The sequence below is a fragment of the Glycine soja genome, chromosome 5, assembly GCF_004193775.1.
Source record: "Glycine soja cultivar W05 chromosome 5, ASM419377v2, whole genome shotgun sequence".
NCBI classification, from domain to species: domain Eukaryota; kingdom Viridiplantae; phylum Streptophyta; class Magnoliopsida; order Fabales; family Fabaceae; genus Glycine; species Glycine soja.
In genome coordinates, this window is record NC_041006.1 from 41,134,299 (window position 1) to 41,149,248 (window position 14,950).

Below are 14,950 nucleotides of genomic sequence, written 5' to 3' on the forward strand. Positions count from 1 at the left end.
TGTATTTTATTTGTAAGGCAATACAAATTTTTCAAAAAAAAGATACAAAAAATATTACAACAAAATAATATTTAAAGAATTATGCCCATTAAAAATTTAGAATGTATTCACAAATTTGTTTAAACATTTAGAAAAAATTTGAATACATGAAAGGACAATTAAAAAAAGTAATTAATATTTCAAATGGTAAATAGGATTAGCCACATTAAAATATTGAATCAGACATGAAATACTATAAGATAGAGGAAAATTAAGAGAAATAATAAAAAAATAGATATACTAGATTTAAAGAGGTATATCTTTCCACGATACTGAAACGAAACCAGAAGTGATCATGATAACATGTCACATATACTACTCGATTTCTGGCTTTTGAATGTCTGTGGTTCATGTGACTTAACACGTAAAGATATAAAGTGAGTGAAATGATAAAAAGAGAAATAAAAATGCTACAAATTTAATTTTTTGTTAATATTTTAATAAATTAATATTTCTCAATAAAAAAAAAAGTAATTTCAATAAGGGAGACACTCAAAACAAAGAAGCAGGCGAAGTAACCAACCAACCAAACCTGTGATAAAAGTAGACAAAAGCCGATGTCTTAAAGTTCAAATAAACTCACTGGTGATTCCTCAAAAAGAAAAAGAAAAAAATGATATTGCATTTGTTTGTGTTTCTAGAGCTATTAAATACCTGGCTTGGCTGGTTCCATGTGGTTTGCAGTAGAAAAGACATTGGATGGCAACCCTCGAAGTCCAAAAGCAGCCCAAACGACCCAAGTATCGGGAAAGCAGCGTCTCTCCCTCTGTAAACCCGCAGCGGCGCACTCCCGAGGCCGAATCTCCCTCCAGCTACAGCCACAGGACCCGCTTCTCTCCAATAATGGACTTTTTTCATTCTTCTTCTCCCACATCCAACCATGACTCTTTCCCTTCTAGCTTCTCCAAGTTCAACTCCGCCCTCACCGCTGGCCTCTTAAACCCATTGTCCCCCCCTCCCGACAAGACCCGATCCAGCCCTACCCTCTTCGAAATCATGGCCAGCGAGCCCGACGTCCCCCACAGGCCCACCCCTCTCATCCCTCCAACCCCCAACCCCTACCCCAACAAGCCCCTTATTCTTGATCCTCATGCCCTCTTGATGCAGCGCATATCCGAGCTCCTTGTTTCTCGCAGCCCCGGTAATCAGTTCAACGACGCCGTTTCCAGCGACATCAAGCTCACTCTCACCTCCAAAGACGGTACTTGTGTCTCCATGAACTTGCATCGCCAAATCCTCGTTGCTCACAGTAGATTCTTCTCTGTCAAGCTCTCCGATCGCTGGACCAAGCACCAGCAGGAGCTGCAGCGCTCCCCGGTGCCCTACGAAGTTGAAATCGCCGACTGCGACGATGTTGAGGTTTACATTGAGACTTTGAGGTTGATGTATTGTAAGGATCTTAGGAAGAAGCTCATGAGGGAGGATGTCTCCCGAGTTCTCGGCATTTTAAAGGTAACGCCCTCTCTTTTGGAACAGTTTAGTGTTTCTTCTGTTTTATTACATTATATAATCAAACTGTGGGGGTTAGGTTGAGCCTATCGTTGGATGAGTTTGAATTTCGGGTGTGAAACTGTTTATGGACACTTGTAGGATGGAATTTCTGTTGTTTAGGTTATTGGTTATTTATTACACCACATGCCTTTTCTCCTCCTTTGTTGTTTTTTTTTTTAGTGCCTGTGTGTTTGGAATTTGTTTGGTTTCTTCAGGGTTTTGTGGGTTTTTTACTTAGGTTTCAGCTGCGATTGGGTTTGATGCTGGGGTTTTGTCTTGTTTGGAGTACTTGGAAGCAGCGCCATGGGCGGAGGATGAGGAGGAGAAGGTGGCATCGCTCCTGTCTGAGCTTCGTCTTGAAGCAGTTGGAGCTGGGGAGGTTTTGAAGAGGGTTTCGACTGGTGTTGCCAATGGAAATGAAGAGGGGAGTGATAACGAGGAGGTTCTACTTAAGCTTATTCGTGTGGTTCTTGAAGGGAAGGATGAGAAGGCCAGGCGCGAGATGAAAGGGTTAGTTTCGAAGATGCTGCGTGAGAATTCTTCTCAGAGTGATCTTCGGAAAGAGTCATTGTACTTGGCATGTGACGATTGCCTGCAGTTACTTCGTCACCATTTTTTGCAGGCTGTGGCTTCGGATATGCAGGATTTGAGTCAAATTGCAAGGCAAGCAGATAATTTGCATTGGATTTTGGATATTTTAGTTGACAGACAGATTGCCGAGGATTTCCTCAAGACGTGGGCATCTCAGTCAGATTTAGCTGAAGCTCATTCTAAAGTGCCGGCAGTTCACAGGTTTGAGGTTAGCAGAGTTACAGCAAGGTTGTTTGTTGGGATTGGGAAAGGACAATTGTTGGCTTCTAAAGATGTAAGGTGTTTGCTTCTAAAAACTTGGCTGGTGCCCTTTTATGATGACTTTGGTTGGATGAGGAGGGCATCCAAGGGGCTTGATAGGCACCTAATTGAGGATGGTCTTAGTAACACGATTCTCACTCTGCCGCTCCCCTGTCAACAGGATATTTTGCTTGCTTGGTTTAATCGTTTCTTGAATTCTGGTGAAGATTGCCCAAATATTCAAAGAGGGTTTGAAGTTTGGTGGAGAAGGGCTTTCTGGAAGAGGAATGGAGAGCAAGAACGGACAAGACAATTTCGAATTGCAACTACATCAGTTGAGAACCCTTGAGGATAGATTGTTCCACTGTGGAGGAATTGGCAGCAAATTACTGGGTATGCCACCTTTTAACCTTATATCATGATCATTTCTATTTGATTCCTCTACGATTATCAGTACTGAAGTCTTCAGTCAAATCTGGTAGTTGACCTGCAAATTCAATTGTGTGAAATGTGTTAGTTAGACTTGATGTGTTCATGCTCTTACTAGAAGTTTACACTGTTTATTTTCACCTCCTATTTTGTTGGAAATAACCAAAGAGAAATGGGTTTTGTTATTTGAGTGGGTACTTGGTACCATTTTCCTTTCCTCTACGGTTGTATGATTTACACTTGGGTCATTAGTAATTTTGCTCTTGTATATAGAACGGATGGCACTCTCAAATAAGGAACTGATAAAAGTGGTTATGAGATACCTAAGACAAAATCAGTCTGTTATTTTATCAATGACATTGCTCCAGCTCCACCTTCCTCATATGCATGTAGTGGCAAGACATTCTGAGCTTCGTTTACAATCTTTTAGGTTCCAAAATACTATTTCTGATACGAATTTTGACTTGTCTGTCAGTTGGCTAAGCACTAGATTTTCTCATAATAACTGGTGGCAAGAGGTCATTGCATCTGTATGGTCACTTCTATTTTCTGATGCCTTGGATGCTGTTAAGTGTTAACTTGTCAGTGACTCTTAAAGACAAACCACCTATCTTTTGTGGGCCACACACAGTAATGATTTAGATGCTTGATTTCTGCTCTTTAGTCAATCTGCTTCAAAGTTCTTATTTGAAGTATGGATTTCTTTTGTTTGTTTTATTTCTTGGTGTGTAGTTTATGATCAAGCTGGTCAATACTATCCTTTTGGCTATAAGGATCTCTTATTCGTTACTATGCTCTGGCATTATTCTCTTAATGCAGGTAAACTTTGCCTTAGTTGTCTGATTCCATTGATCTTTGTACTCATTGTCATATTCCTAAATAATTTAACATTGTCAGGGTATGCTAGATAAATTTATTCCTTAGAAAATGCTTCTTTTCTTCAGGAAATATCTAATAATTGCTCCCCAAACATAAATAAAATATATTTTTCTGGAAAATAATTCAATCTTCGTGTTATTTTCTTTTTGTAGTTTCCTTGACGAAATATAAGTTTCTGACCGTTCAATGCAAACTCCTGAGCAAGAGTTCAAAGTAGTTGAATGCTGTGAAAGTATGGTTGGCCTTCAATTTTCCAAGTTCCTAAGAGGAGCCAAAATTTTCAAGTTCAGCAACTCGTGGCAGGTTAAGTTCTTCCATTGAGTTCATGGAAGGTTCAACATAAGGCTAATTTCTTTTTATGTAGAGCATCGAATAGCTTTGAATGCAAGGAAGATGATGACGACGAGGATGAATATACTTAAATATCTTTCTTGCAAATTAGTTTATGTTGATTATTAAATGGTATTGAGTATTGAATATATTCAATCGGTTGTGTTATATGAGAATAACTTAGATGGAGGTTTAACTGTGGGAATATAATTTGTTTCTTTACTGATGATTGTGAACTCTTTTTCTATTTCTTGCTTTACAACCAAACTTTGATAGATTCGAAACCTCCACTATTCTTGGGTTTAGTATCTTTTGCTTAGATAAGGAACCGGACTTGTGGGACATTTGGTATGTAGATATATACTGTGTTAGCTTATTTATGAAACCATGGTCAAATGGCTGTTAAAATTAACAATGTACAGACAGCATAATCATCCAAGCTTTTCACCAAAAAAGAAAATCCTTTCTAATCAATCAAGAAGTAAAAAGAAGAGCTTTTGCACAGTTGGAGTTTCCGCCAGTACTAGTCAAACGACCAACAAACATGTAATGCTCGATGGCGACATGATAATTAAACTGACAAATTGAACAAATAGGTTGAACGCTCCACTAGTTGCTAAGAAGTGAAAGATGCCAATGTCTGACTGGCTATTTATTGACATGCTGGCATAAATGTTACAAGGAAAGATAAGTGAAAAGGGACAATACTATATACATTTGCACGTTAAGTGAATGAAAAACTTAATATGAAATTACGAAGTTTTTTTTTCCAAATTACGGAACATCACTTTTTTTTTCTTTCTATTCCTACACTAATACTTAATTAGTGTTCAAAAACATTACATCAACACTCATTTATAAATTACACTAACACTCCCTACAAGAAAACCTTTGGAGTGATTAATATAATTTACTCTAATATAAAACTTGGCAACATTTCGCTCCCATTTTGTTTAATTCTGCAAATTACTGTAAACAAGATGAAAAAAATTCCCCAAAAAAGGCTATTTTATATAAAAAAAAAAACATCTTAATATAGTGCATGTTTGATAATAAATTAGTTTTTAAACTCCATTTCTCTTTGGTTCCTCCTATCATGTCAACAAATGTTTAATTGTCACATCATATATCACGTTAACATGTTAGTGTCACGTAATCACTTAAAAGTCCTGTTAAATTTTTTTATTAAAAATTGACAAAAGACTAGTGATAGACTAAAATTATTAATTTTAAAATCATAAAGAACCAAATGTACAATTTTTTTAAAGGACCAAAATTACACAATTGTGAAACTAGAGATTTTAAAAAATCAAACCAATTTCAATTAAAGTAACATATGATGCTTGAATCAAATTAGAATTTGCAGTAGAGGAACTAGATAGGAAAATATATGTTGCTAAAATTGATGTCATTTAAAGAGAAATATATCAAATTAAGTTTCTATTTGTTATATTACATGGAATTCAATCCTCAAGGACCATGATAAGGAAGAATCGACTATTTTAATTCAATTTGAAACACTTCTTAATTTGTTAGAATAAAGAATTTGCTGTTTTTAGTTTTAATTATCAAATACATTTTTATTTCCTTTCTAAATCAATAGAACAAAAATGAAAGCAAGACTTGTGACATTTGAAGCCCAAAATTAAAGGATAAGCCCAACTTAAAAAATAAAAAAAGCTGCACTTGGACAAATATGTCGTTCAAGCTAAATAAAAAGCTCCATTAAGCCATCCTGTAACATTTTTAGACAAGGGCTTATGCATAAATTTTTAATATTATATGAGAAAGATAAAAAAGATAATACAATTTACAAATAAATGAAAATAATAGTTAATAAACACTATATGATACAAATTTTTATTTTTCTATTTTAAATTATATATATACATAATAAAATAATACCTTTCTAGTTTATGAAAATTTAATGTACTATTAATTAATGAGTGGGCGAAGTGAAGCAACTAAAATAAGTGGAGAATACAATGAAAATCGAAAACTGGTGGTGTTTTGTTTTATTTCTTGCTTGCATTTCATCCTCTTTCTCAGGCTTCTTCTATTTTATCACCCATTATACTAATATCATAAATATGAAAGGGGACGTTATCTCAAGCAGCCGTCTAACTAGAAAAATTAGCTTTCATGTTGGAGTTTAAAGCAGAAAAATAAGAAGAAAACGGAAGGCATGCGAATAAAAATAAGGGGTAGCTTTCATTAAGTTTGTCTTCTGCAAAAACTTTTCAGACAATCTTCCGGTCAAAAGGCCAAAGGAGGGAGGAGGGGGTTCAACTTGGAAACTCATGCACAAGTTAAAGGAAACATTTATAATTACATATGAATAAAACTTCTCAAATTGTGCACGTAACCTCCGTGGATTACAACAAATTTTCAATACACATTTTTATGCACTTTTTTATTATTGACTAAAATTTATTAAATAAAATTATAAAACTATGTAAATTATGTGCCTTATTTGACAAGCTCTCGCTTATAATTTCGTAAGTTTTAACAAATTTTTATTGATCATAAAAAATGCAATATAAAAGTGTACGTGTTAGAAAATATATTATTATTAATAAATAATTAGTTCGTCAATGAGAATTGAGAAACATATCAATTAGTTAAAATTAATTAAATAAATGCGAAGAAAAGATGGACACATAGAGACACATGTCTATGAGAGTGAAGAGAAGAAGACGGGGCCAAAAAAATGTTCTGACTAGTACTTCTGCTAACTTTAGTCGATCGTGCCAATAAGGTTAAGTCCACTGATTGATATTATCGATGGTGAACGGAAATCTGCTTATTATGTATATGCCTTTATGAACTGAAATCAACTTAATTAAATCATATCTTGAGTTACTCTACGCACAAACGATGGAAGCATCCAGCATAGTTTGGGGATGTCGGTTGATATGCTCTGATTAGTATATGTTGTTGCTAGCAAATGTCCTTGAAAATATAATTTTAATAAAAAAATATCGTTTAGCATAAAAGCTGCTGTCTGCATGATTTTCTCTTTGGCCCTTGCAGCATTAGCAGTAACCCTAGCTAGTGTGTAGGATTAGGATGGTCCTAACTAGCAACCAGAAATATACCTGCACTGCATGTACGTTTAAAAGATGGACCACCCTACAGAAGATGATAGCCTGGTGTTGTAACTTGTGAGGCATAAAAGAAAATGATGACTCGGAGTTGAACAGGGTCTTTTTTGCACAATCCCCCGCCATTTGTGGAGTGCCCAATATGACCCTTCTTTCTCTTTCTCCTATAGCCACACCCACCTGTTGTGCTGCCTAAGCTACTCTATGGGGGCTATCAGATTTTATTTATATTTTACAGACGGAAAATAAATATATACTAACAACGTCAAACAATTTATTATGATAATTATTTTAAATGGTGTGTAATTATAATTCATTTTTACAGTGTTATCAGATTATAAATCACTTTATAATTACATCAACGATGATTTTTATTTGTTAACAGTGTACCATTTTTTTAACTGATAATGAAAAATAACCACTAAGCTCTAATATTTTTAACGAAGAAATAAAAAATGGTATTTTTATGAGAAAATTGTAACAGGGTTTTGTGACTATAATTTATTTTTGTTCTTGTTTTATAAAAGGTACTATTTGTGCGGCGAAATCTGGTTGGAGTGCGTAGTGCACAGAGCCCTAAACCATCCTCAGAAACTGAGTGTGTGAGAAGAGTAATGGAGTTTGGAAGAATGACGTCATGCATGGTTGGGTTGGGCTGAGAGAAGAGAAATAGGACCACCACCCACCTTTTAAAGCTGTGGTGGCCACCCCACCCAACCTTCACTCTCCACTCTCTTCTCTTGCGCGTCTCATCTCACCTCTCTCTCTCTCTCTCTCCCTTTTCATAATTTCATTCACTTTTCCAAATTTTGTACAAAACACTCATTCATCTAATTAAATTAGCCTCTTTTGTTTTCCTATTCGTGGTCATTTTTTTAGGAAGCCCTTTAATTTAATTTTAAGTTACAATATATGTTTGATTCTTGAAAAATATCATACTTTTTCTTTTAATTAAAAAATAATTTTTATTTATTTTTGTTTTAGGCAAAATTGCACTTTTGATCCCCCACTTTTGCTTCAATTTCGCATTTGGTCCCTCGATAATTTAATTCACAAATTTGATCTCTCATTTTTATAAATTCCTACAATGCTGGTCCGAGATGTTTTAATTGGACCTTAACCATTATCCTCAGACGTTGACTAACATGTGTCAACGTATGATAGGCATGTGAAATAGTTTGTGACTTTTAACCTTAGTGGTAATTTTTTTTTTTTTTACTCTCGGAACTCCAGCTCTCTCTCTTTCTCGCTCTGGAACTTCCCTCTCCTCCACCCTGGTTCCAGAGAAAATGCCATTTTTTTCCTTCTAGCACCCAACAATAACAACACCCCTTTTATTTCCTTCCACCAAGAATCGATTTTGCCACCAATCCATTCCTCCAAATGCTTCTCCTCCGCCAAAGCATCGTCGTTTCCTCCCTCATTCTCTGCTTCTTCTTCCCATCATTGCTCTGCCTCAAAATTCACTTTTTCCCGACCACCGCAGACGACAACGTATTCTTCCACTACACCGAGGCGCCGGTGTACCAAAACAGGGCGGGTTGCCCGTTTCGTCAACCTCCGCGGCTCCATGGCCGCAGTGCACTCCGTCCTCCGCCACTCCTCGTGCCCAAAAAACGTGTTCTTCCACTTCATTATCGTCGAGTTCGACCCGGCAAGCCCACGGGTCTTAACTCAACTCGTCTGCGATAGCACATCCTCAGCTGCCAAATGAAGCAACAAGCAATCAACATGCGCAAGATCCAAATTTTTTTGTTCAGATCTAAACATTTTTTTTTTCAGATTTCAGTTTCTTTATTTCAAATCTGAGCTTGTCTCCCATGCACATTCTCATTTGAACTTCAACTGTTCATGGTTTTTGCAACCTTCATGACTCTGTTTTGTGTTCATTGTTGTTCTTGTGTTCATAGCTCTTGGTGGGTATAAAGGTTAGGGTCGCGAGCGGAATTGGTGAAGGTGGCTATGGTGCGTGCCGGTGACGGTGGGTATGGGTTAGAATGACTGTCCTATTTTAGGGTTTCTTTGAGAGTAAAATCCTCAGTGTAACTGATGTTTTAGGGTTTTCATTTAGGGTTAGGTTAAATCCTCAGCGTAAACAAATTTTTACCACATCACAACAGGGTAAAAAAAACCAAGTCTTTCTAGGAAACCTATGAGACGTTGACACGCGACAGTCAACATTTGAGGTTAACGATCAATGTCCAATTGGGATGCTCCAGACAAACATTGCAGGGATTTATAAAAATAAGGGATCAAATTTGTGAATTAAATTATAAGAGAACCAAATACGAAATTCGAGCAAAAGTGGCGGACTAAAAGTACAATTTTGCCTTAGTTTTATTATACTTTTAGTCACTCATGTATTATAATTATGCAATTTTAGTTGTGGTTCTAATTGTGCAATTTGAATCCTTTAAATGCTATATACAGTTATGTAATTTTATGTCTTTGTTAGCTTTTTATTAAATATTTAACAAATTTTACTTACATAATACTAGATGATAAGGATGATGTAATAATTAATGTATTATCTAATACATATGCCAACATGACTTTATTATGATACACGAGGAATAAAAAAATTTCTAAGTTATGTTAACATTTGTATTAGGTGTCACATCTTCTATACATATACATCATCATTCAATTGTTATGTTAGTAAAATTTGTTAAATGATTAACCAAATATTATTAAAGAGATCAAAATTATATAATTATAATATTTACAGAATTTAATTTGGGCAACTGAAAAATAAAAAAATCATAATACACAAAATATAATTAAACCATTTTTTATTTATTATCTATCTATCTATCTTATTTTCACCCTTTAACTGCTGTATATTGTTGTAATTTAACTATATACACTTTTCCAAATTCAGTTTGTTCCGTTTTAAAAGTAGTGTTGGGTTATAAATTTACGATTTTCATTCTCTTCATCTCATTAAAAAATAAAAAATATAGACATACAAACAAGACAATGTCTATCTATATATCCATTAGTATTTAATAAAAATGATGTAACGTTCATCCATTGATTAAGATTAAAAACATACATTTTTATATATAAAAAATAAATAATTTTTCATTCTTAATCGTCTCACGCGGAGTAATCATTTGTTTGGTTTTACCGCGAAACCCCAGATTATATATTTCTTCACTCACAATGCCTCTAATTCATGCTGGCCAGTGAGTTTGACATAACTTAAAAGAACAAAATTTAACTTCAGTTTGGTTTTATTAAACACAAAGCAAATATTTTGTTTTTTGTGGTGAGGAAAAACTAGTTTGAGTTTGAGTTGATTAAAATAATATTTAGGCTTTACTATTTTATTTAATTTATTTTTATAATACATATAAATAAACAATGTTAGTACTTTTAAAATATAGAATTGATTTTCATTAAATTTATTTATAAACCCGAACTTTTTTTACAATTTTTTTAATTTCAAAATTGATTTTATAAAAATTTATTCAAATATATAATAATATTTAGATTTACTATTTTATTTCATTTAATAATATATAAATAAATAAGGTTAATACTTTTAAAATATATATATATTTTCATTAAATTTATTTAAATATTTTTTTTATAAATCTCAAACCTTTTATTGACCAAAATTAAATTCTTATCTTGAAATTGATTTTATAATTTTTTATTCAAATATATACTAAGATTGATGCCATATATAACAGATTGGACGGTACACATGTATGCTTAATTCAATCTACCTTCTTGCATTGTTTTTCATGCATGTTGTTGAAATGGAAATCACCAAAAGAAAAGAAAAAAAAAAATCTGTTTTTGTGAACACGGAAATTTAGAACAATTGACTGATGCCAACACGGTTGAGCTTGGAGGTGCTTCCTATTCGCCAATAATAATGGCTAACAAACAAGCCAACATCAAAATATTAATTGCACAAAAAATATGCTTTCATCTATGATTCTTATAATAGGTAAGACAACATTTTAATTTTGTTTTACAAAATTATTTCTTCGAATAACCTTGAATTAGATAAGGAGTAATTTCGTCGGGGAATACCAACATACACTACAAAAGCAATTAGTGGTGGTAGTAATAATGCTCACTAAGCTTTTTATGCAACTAAGAAAAGAAGAGCATTTTGCATCTGAATAATCATGAATGATTAATAATTGTTCTTAAGTACCTTTAATTGACATTTTTGTACGAGAGCAGATGCGCGTGGAGGGGCATGTTTGGATATTGAATAAATAAAAATAAAGGATGCGGTCCCTCCCATGCAAAATGGAAAGAGGAACTTTAATACACCAATTAATTAGATTTAGATGGGCAAAGATAGGATCACCTCATCTGAATATATCCAAAGAAGGGAGCCGGGAATATTAGCGGATTTAATAGATGCTTATACATTTTGTTTTTGGGTAATGAATAAAGTATTCATTTATCCAAAGTTAGTCATATGGACATGAATATTGTAATTATCATATAAGGAAAAGAAAATTCTAAAATAATATTATTTTAACTTTTCAATGTAATATTAATTATGTTATTTTATTTATATTTCTTATGATATTAATGATAGATAGTAAAATTTATAAATGAATTAATAAAAATATAAGATTAATTTTATAAAATTATTATTCTCTTTTATCAATTTATTATTTTTTCTTGATTGATATGTGTAAAATAACTATTATTTTGGGATTGAGAGAGTTTTATTAATTCTATTTACACTCCGGTGCAATATATTCACTACATTTTCTCATTAGAGCTTAAATAATGTTAAATTTCCTTTTAATTTAATTAACAATTTTATTTGTAATATTTTATAATTAGGATTTGAATTATGTATTTCAATATTTTCTTAATATTAAATTAATTATATATTTGACTTTTAATTAATTTTTTTTTTATTGATTTTTGCACTATTAATTAATATTACTAATATTTTAGTAAGGTTCATGCTCTATTAATTTGCCAAGAAGACTCATAATAAGAAATTCTATTTAAATTAATTAAAATACGAGTAACCAGTTTAAATATGAGTACATAAATATTTAACGTGCAAGAATGAGTGCTGATATTTAACTCTTACCAATGTAATTAAATAAAAATTCAAATATGAATATTCTCTTAAAAGTATGGGTATAAAAATAATATTGTAATCCAAGACTATTTTATACCATTCTGGTCGCTAATCTCAACTCATCCTTGGCAGTTGGCATTAAATGTTGGAAGAGTTGTGTGTTTTTACACCTCAAAAGGGAAAACTTAATACTTAATTTCACATTATTTTTTTTATCATATCATATTTAGTTATTATTTCTTATTTAATTTTCTTATTCTCTCTCTTATATTTTTTCCAACACTAAACATTTAATTATAGTGTTGAGCAAACATTTTTTTATTTTATATAATTGACCAAACATTTTCCGTTCAGTAACATTTTACACAAACCCAATTGCTTACCAACATTTTCTGTTTTCCCTCTCCCTCTCACGGTTGGAGTATTTAGTTCTCATTTTGCCGTTTTAACATGCAAAAGGTGAGTTATTAAATTCTCATTACTCCCTTCCTCCTAAAATAATTATTATCCTACTTTATTTTATGTATATCAAGTGATAGTAATAAATACATAAAAAAATAATTTTATAAAATTAATCTTATATTATTTTTAATTTATTTATAATTTATAATTAATATTATAAGAAATAAAGGGAAAAATAACTAATAATATTATATTAAAAAATTAAAATAATAATTATTTTAGAATAATTTTTTACACAACAATTATAATAAAACAAATATATATTTGATATATAAGAAACAAAAATAACTTAATTTTTTTGTCTTAAATATAAACAAATATTAATTATTTGTGTCTTATTTAATGAATTTATGGTAAAAGATATTTTTCAACTTATTAAGTTGAAAGATTTTTTTTATATTTGATATTAAGTTTTAATAAAAAAATAATTTAAAAACATGTATATTTTTAATTGAAAAAGGACAATTTAATAAATTAATAAATTTCTTTAATAAATGTAAAGTTTGTTTTTATTTTAGTTTTTGGTATAATGAAAACTAGTGGGGGTATTTAATAAGCTTACAAAACTTTACAATACTGCTGTCAGTGTGTTGACACTTGACAAGAGAAGAGTTTAGGAAGACAACGTAGGGAGGACCCAGCAACTCATCCCAAGTCCCTCAGTCCTCATTCCTCACTGAAACGCATCTGAAAAACCCTGTAAAAAACTTTACTCAGGAATCACTTCAATCTCGGGATTCCATCCCTTCAGAGATTTTTTTTTTATTCCTGTCCCCATTTTTTATTTTTAATATTTCTTTAAAAATTCAAACCAAGCAAATTCGATTTGCAAATAAATAAAACAATTCACAGTTATATTAGGTAGTGTTTCATAGAATGGAAAAAAATGAAAAAAAAAATTGAGATAATTTTTTGAATTAAAATAAAATAATATAAAAGTATGAAATTTATACCAAATTTTAAAACTTTATACTCATTGCTATTTTTCAAACAACCTAACACGACCTCAGTAACATAATTTTGGCTCCTGCAGCTCGATGGAAACCCTATACACAGTTACAAATCTATAATTTGAATGATGCATAATTGTTAATTTGGTCTTGGAGTGCCATATATATGTATATTTGTTTTTTCGATAACAAAGAATCTAATATATGCCTAAATGCAACAAAGAAATCATTATTATTTCTTTACATTCTTAAAAATTTGCATCAACAAATTAAAAATAAACATATTATAAATGGAGAATTATTTAGCGGTAATGTTTTATGCAAAATACGTCCTGTCACAAATAACTTAATTGAATCAATTAATGTAAAAAAAAACCAAGTAAAAAATGATTATCAGTAAAACTACGTTTTGTAAAAAAATTATATATATTATTGTGAAAATCGTGGTGTCAGTAAATCAAAGAGCAACTCATGCGGCGGCTAGTAGACAGTTGTAGTTTAATATGCATTGCAAAAAATAATAAACAGTTGTAGTTTAATATATATACGAGGCAAAGGGCGATCGTTACTTTATGTTGTTGCTGGTCCACGTTCTATATATGTACTTTGCATAGAAGGTTAGTTTTTATTTATTTTTTCATTAAAAATTGAATTATTTTAGAATTGAAAAATTATTCTTAGACACCCAACATATTATTAGGGACACCTAGAGGGAAATAATGGATAAAAAAGAGAAAAATATAAGTTTATATGTGATATGATATGACAAGAGACAAATAGAGAGTAACAATGAATAATAGTTAATTAAATGTTTTAAAATATATATAAAAGACGTGAGATCACGTTAAAATTTTAAAAAATTCATACAATTTTACATAATGAACACACATACATACTACACTTCCACACATTTATCTTCCTTTCTTCTCTTTTTTTATGGTAACTAAACAAGGGGTAAATATTATTACTTTTTAGAATTTAACTTATATACATTATTATGTAAAATATTATTTTATAAAGCATGTGATATTTTATTTAATATAATGAAAAATATGTAAATTATTAAATGATATAACAATGCATAAATAAATGATAAAATTAGCAAAACCTTTTATATTCATTAAAATTAAATTCGGTAATACTTATGTAAGATTATAGTATATATACATTATGTAATAAGTTTTTTGTATTTAGGTTTAAGATGAGATTTTTAATACTATTAGTTTTTCGTGATTGTAGAAATTTTTTAATACTTGGGACGAAATAATTGAAGAAATTTCGTTGATTTCTTATCCCTTTAAACGAAGACTGTTTTGGTTGTTTACTTGTATTTATATATATCTATGCTGCATTGATCCGGT

General features: G+C 31.5%; 1 protein-coding gene across 2 annotated transcripts; it reads left to right on the top strand.

Moving 5' to 3' along the window:
* Nucleotides 1–625: 625 nt before the first annotated feature.
* On the top strand, nt 626–4,228 carry LOC114413401 (BTB/POZ domain-containing protein At1g63850-like). 2 transcript variants are annotated; one of them, XR_003666909.1, is made up of 4 exons: nt 626–1,491; nt 1,769–2,754; nt 3,523–3,609; nt 3,822–4,228. XR_003666909.1 is itself a non-coding variant. In XM_028377798.1 (3 exons), exons 1-2 carry the CDS (start codon nt 739–741, stop codon nt 2,708–2,710), a joined length of 1,695 nt encoding a protein of 564 aa, XP_028233599.1. In that variant the 5' UTR covers nt 626–738; the 3' UTR covers nt 2,711–2,754; nt 3,822–4,228. The 2 variants fall into 2 exon arrangements, 1 of the variants encoding a protein (XP_028233599.1); XM_028377798.1 differs by lacking the exon at nt 3,523–3,609.
* The last annotated feature ends 10,722 nt before the right edge of the window (nt 4,229–14,950 follow it).

Bases quoted from the DNA above. Each gene is read 5' to 3' on its own strand.
- LOC114413401 (XM_028377798.1), top strand. From the start codon at position 739: ATGGCAACCCTCGAAGTCCAAAAGCAGCCCAAACGACCCAAGTATCGG. The intron at 1,492-1,768 runs GTAACGCCCTCT...TTTTTTACTTAG, and splicing joins GAGTTCTCGGCATTTTAAAG to GTTTCAGCTGCGATTGGGTT.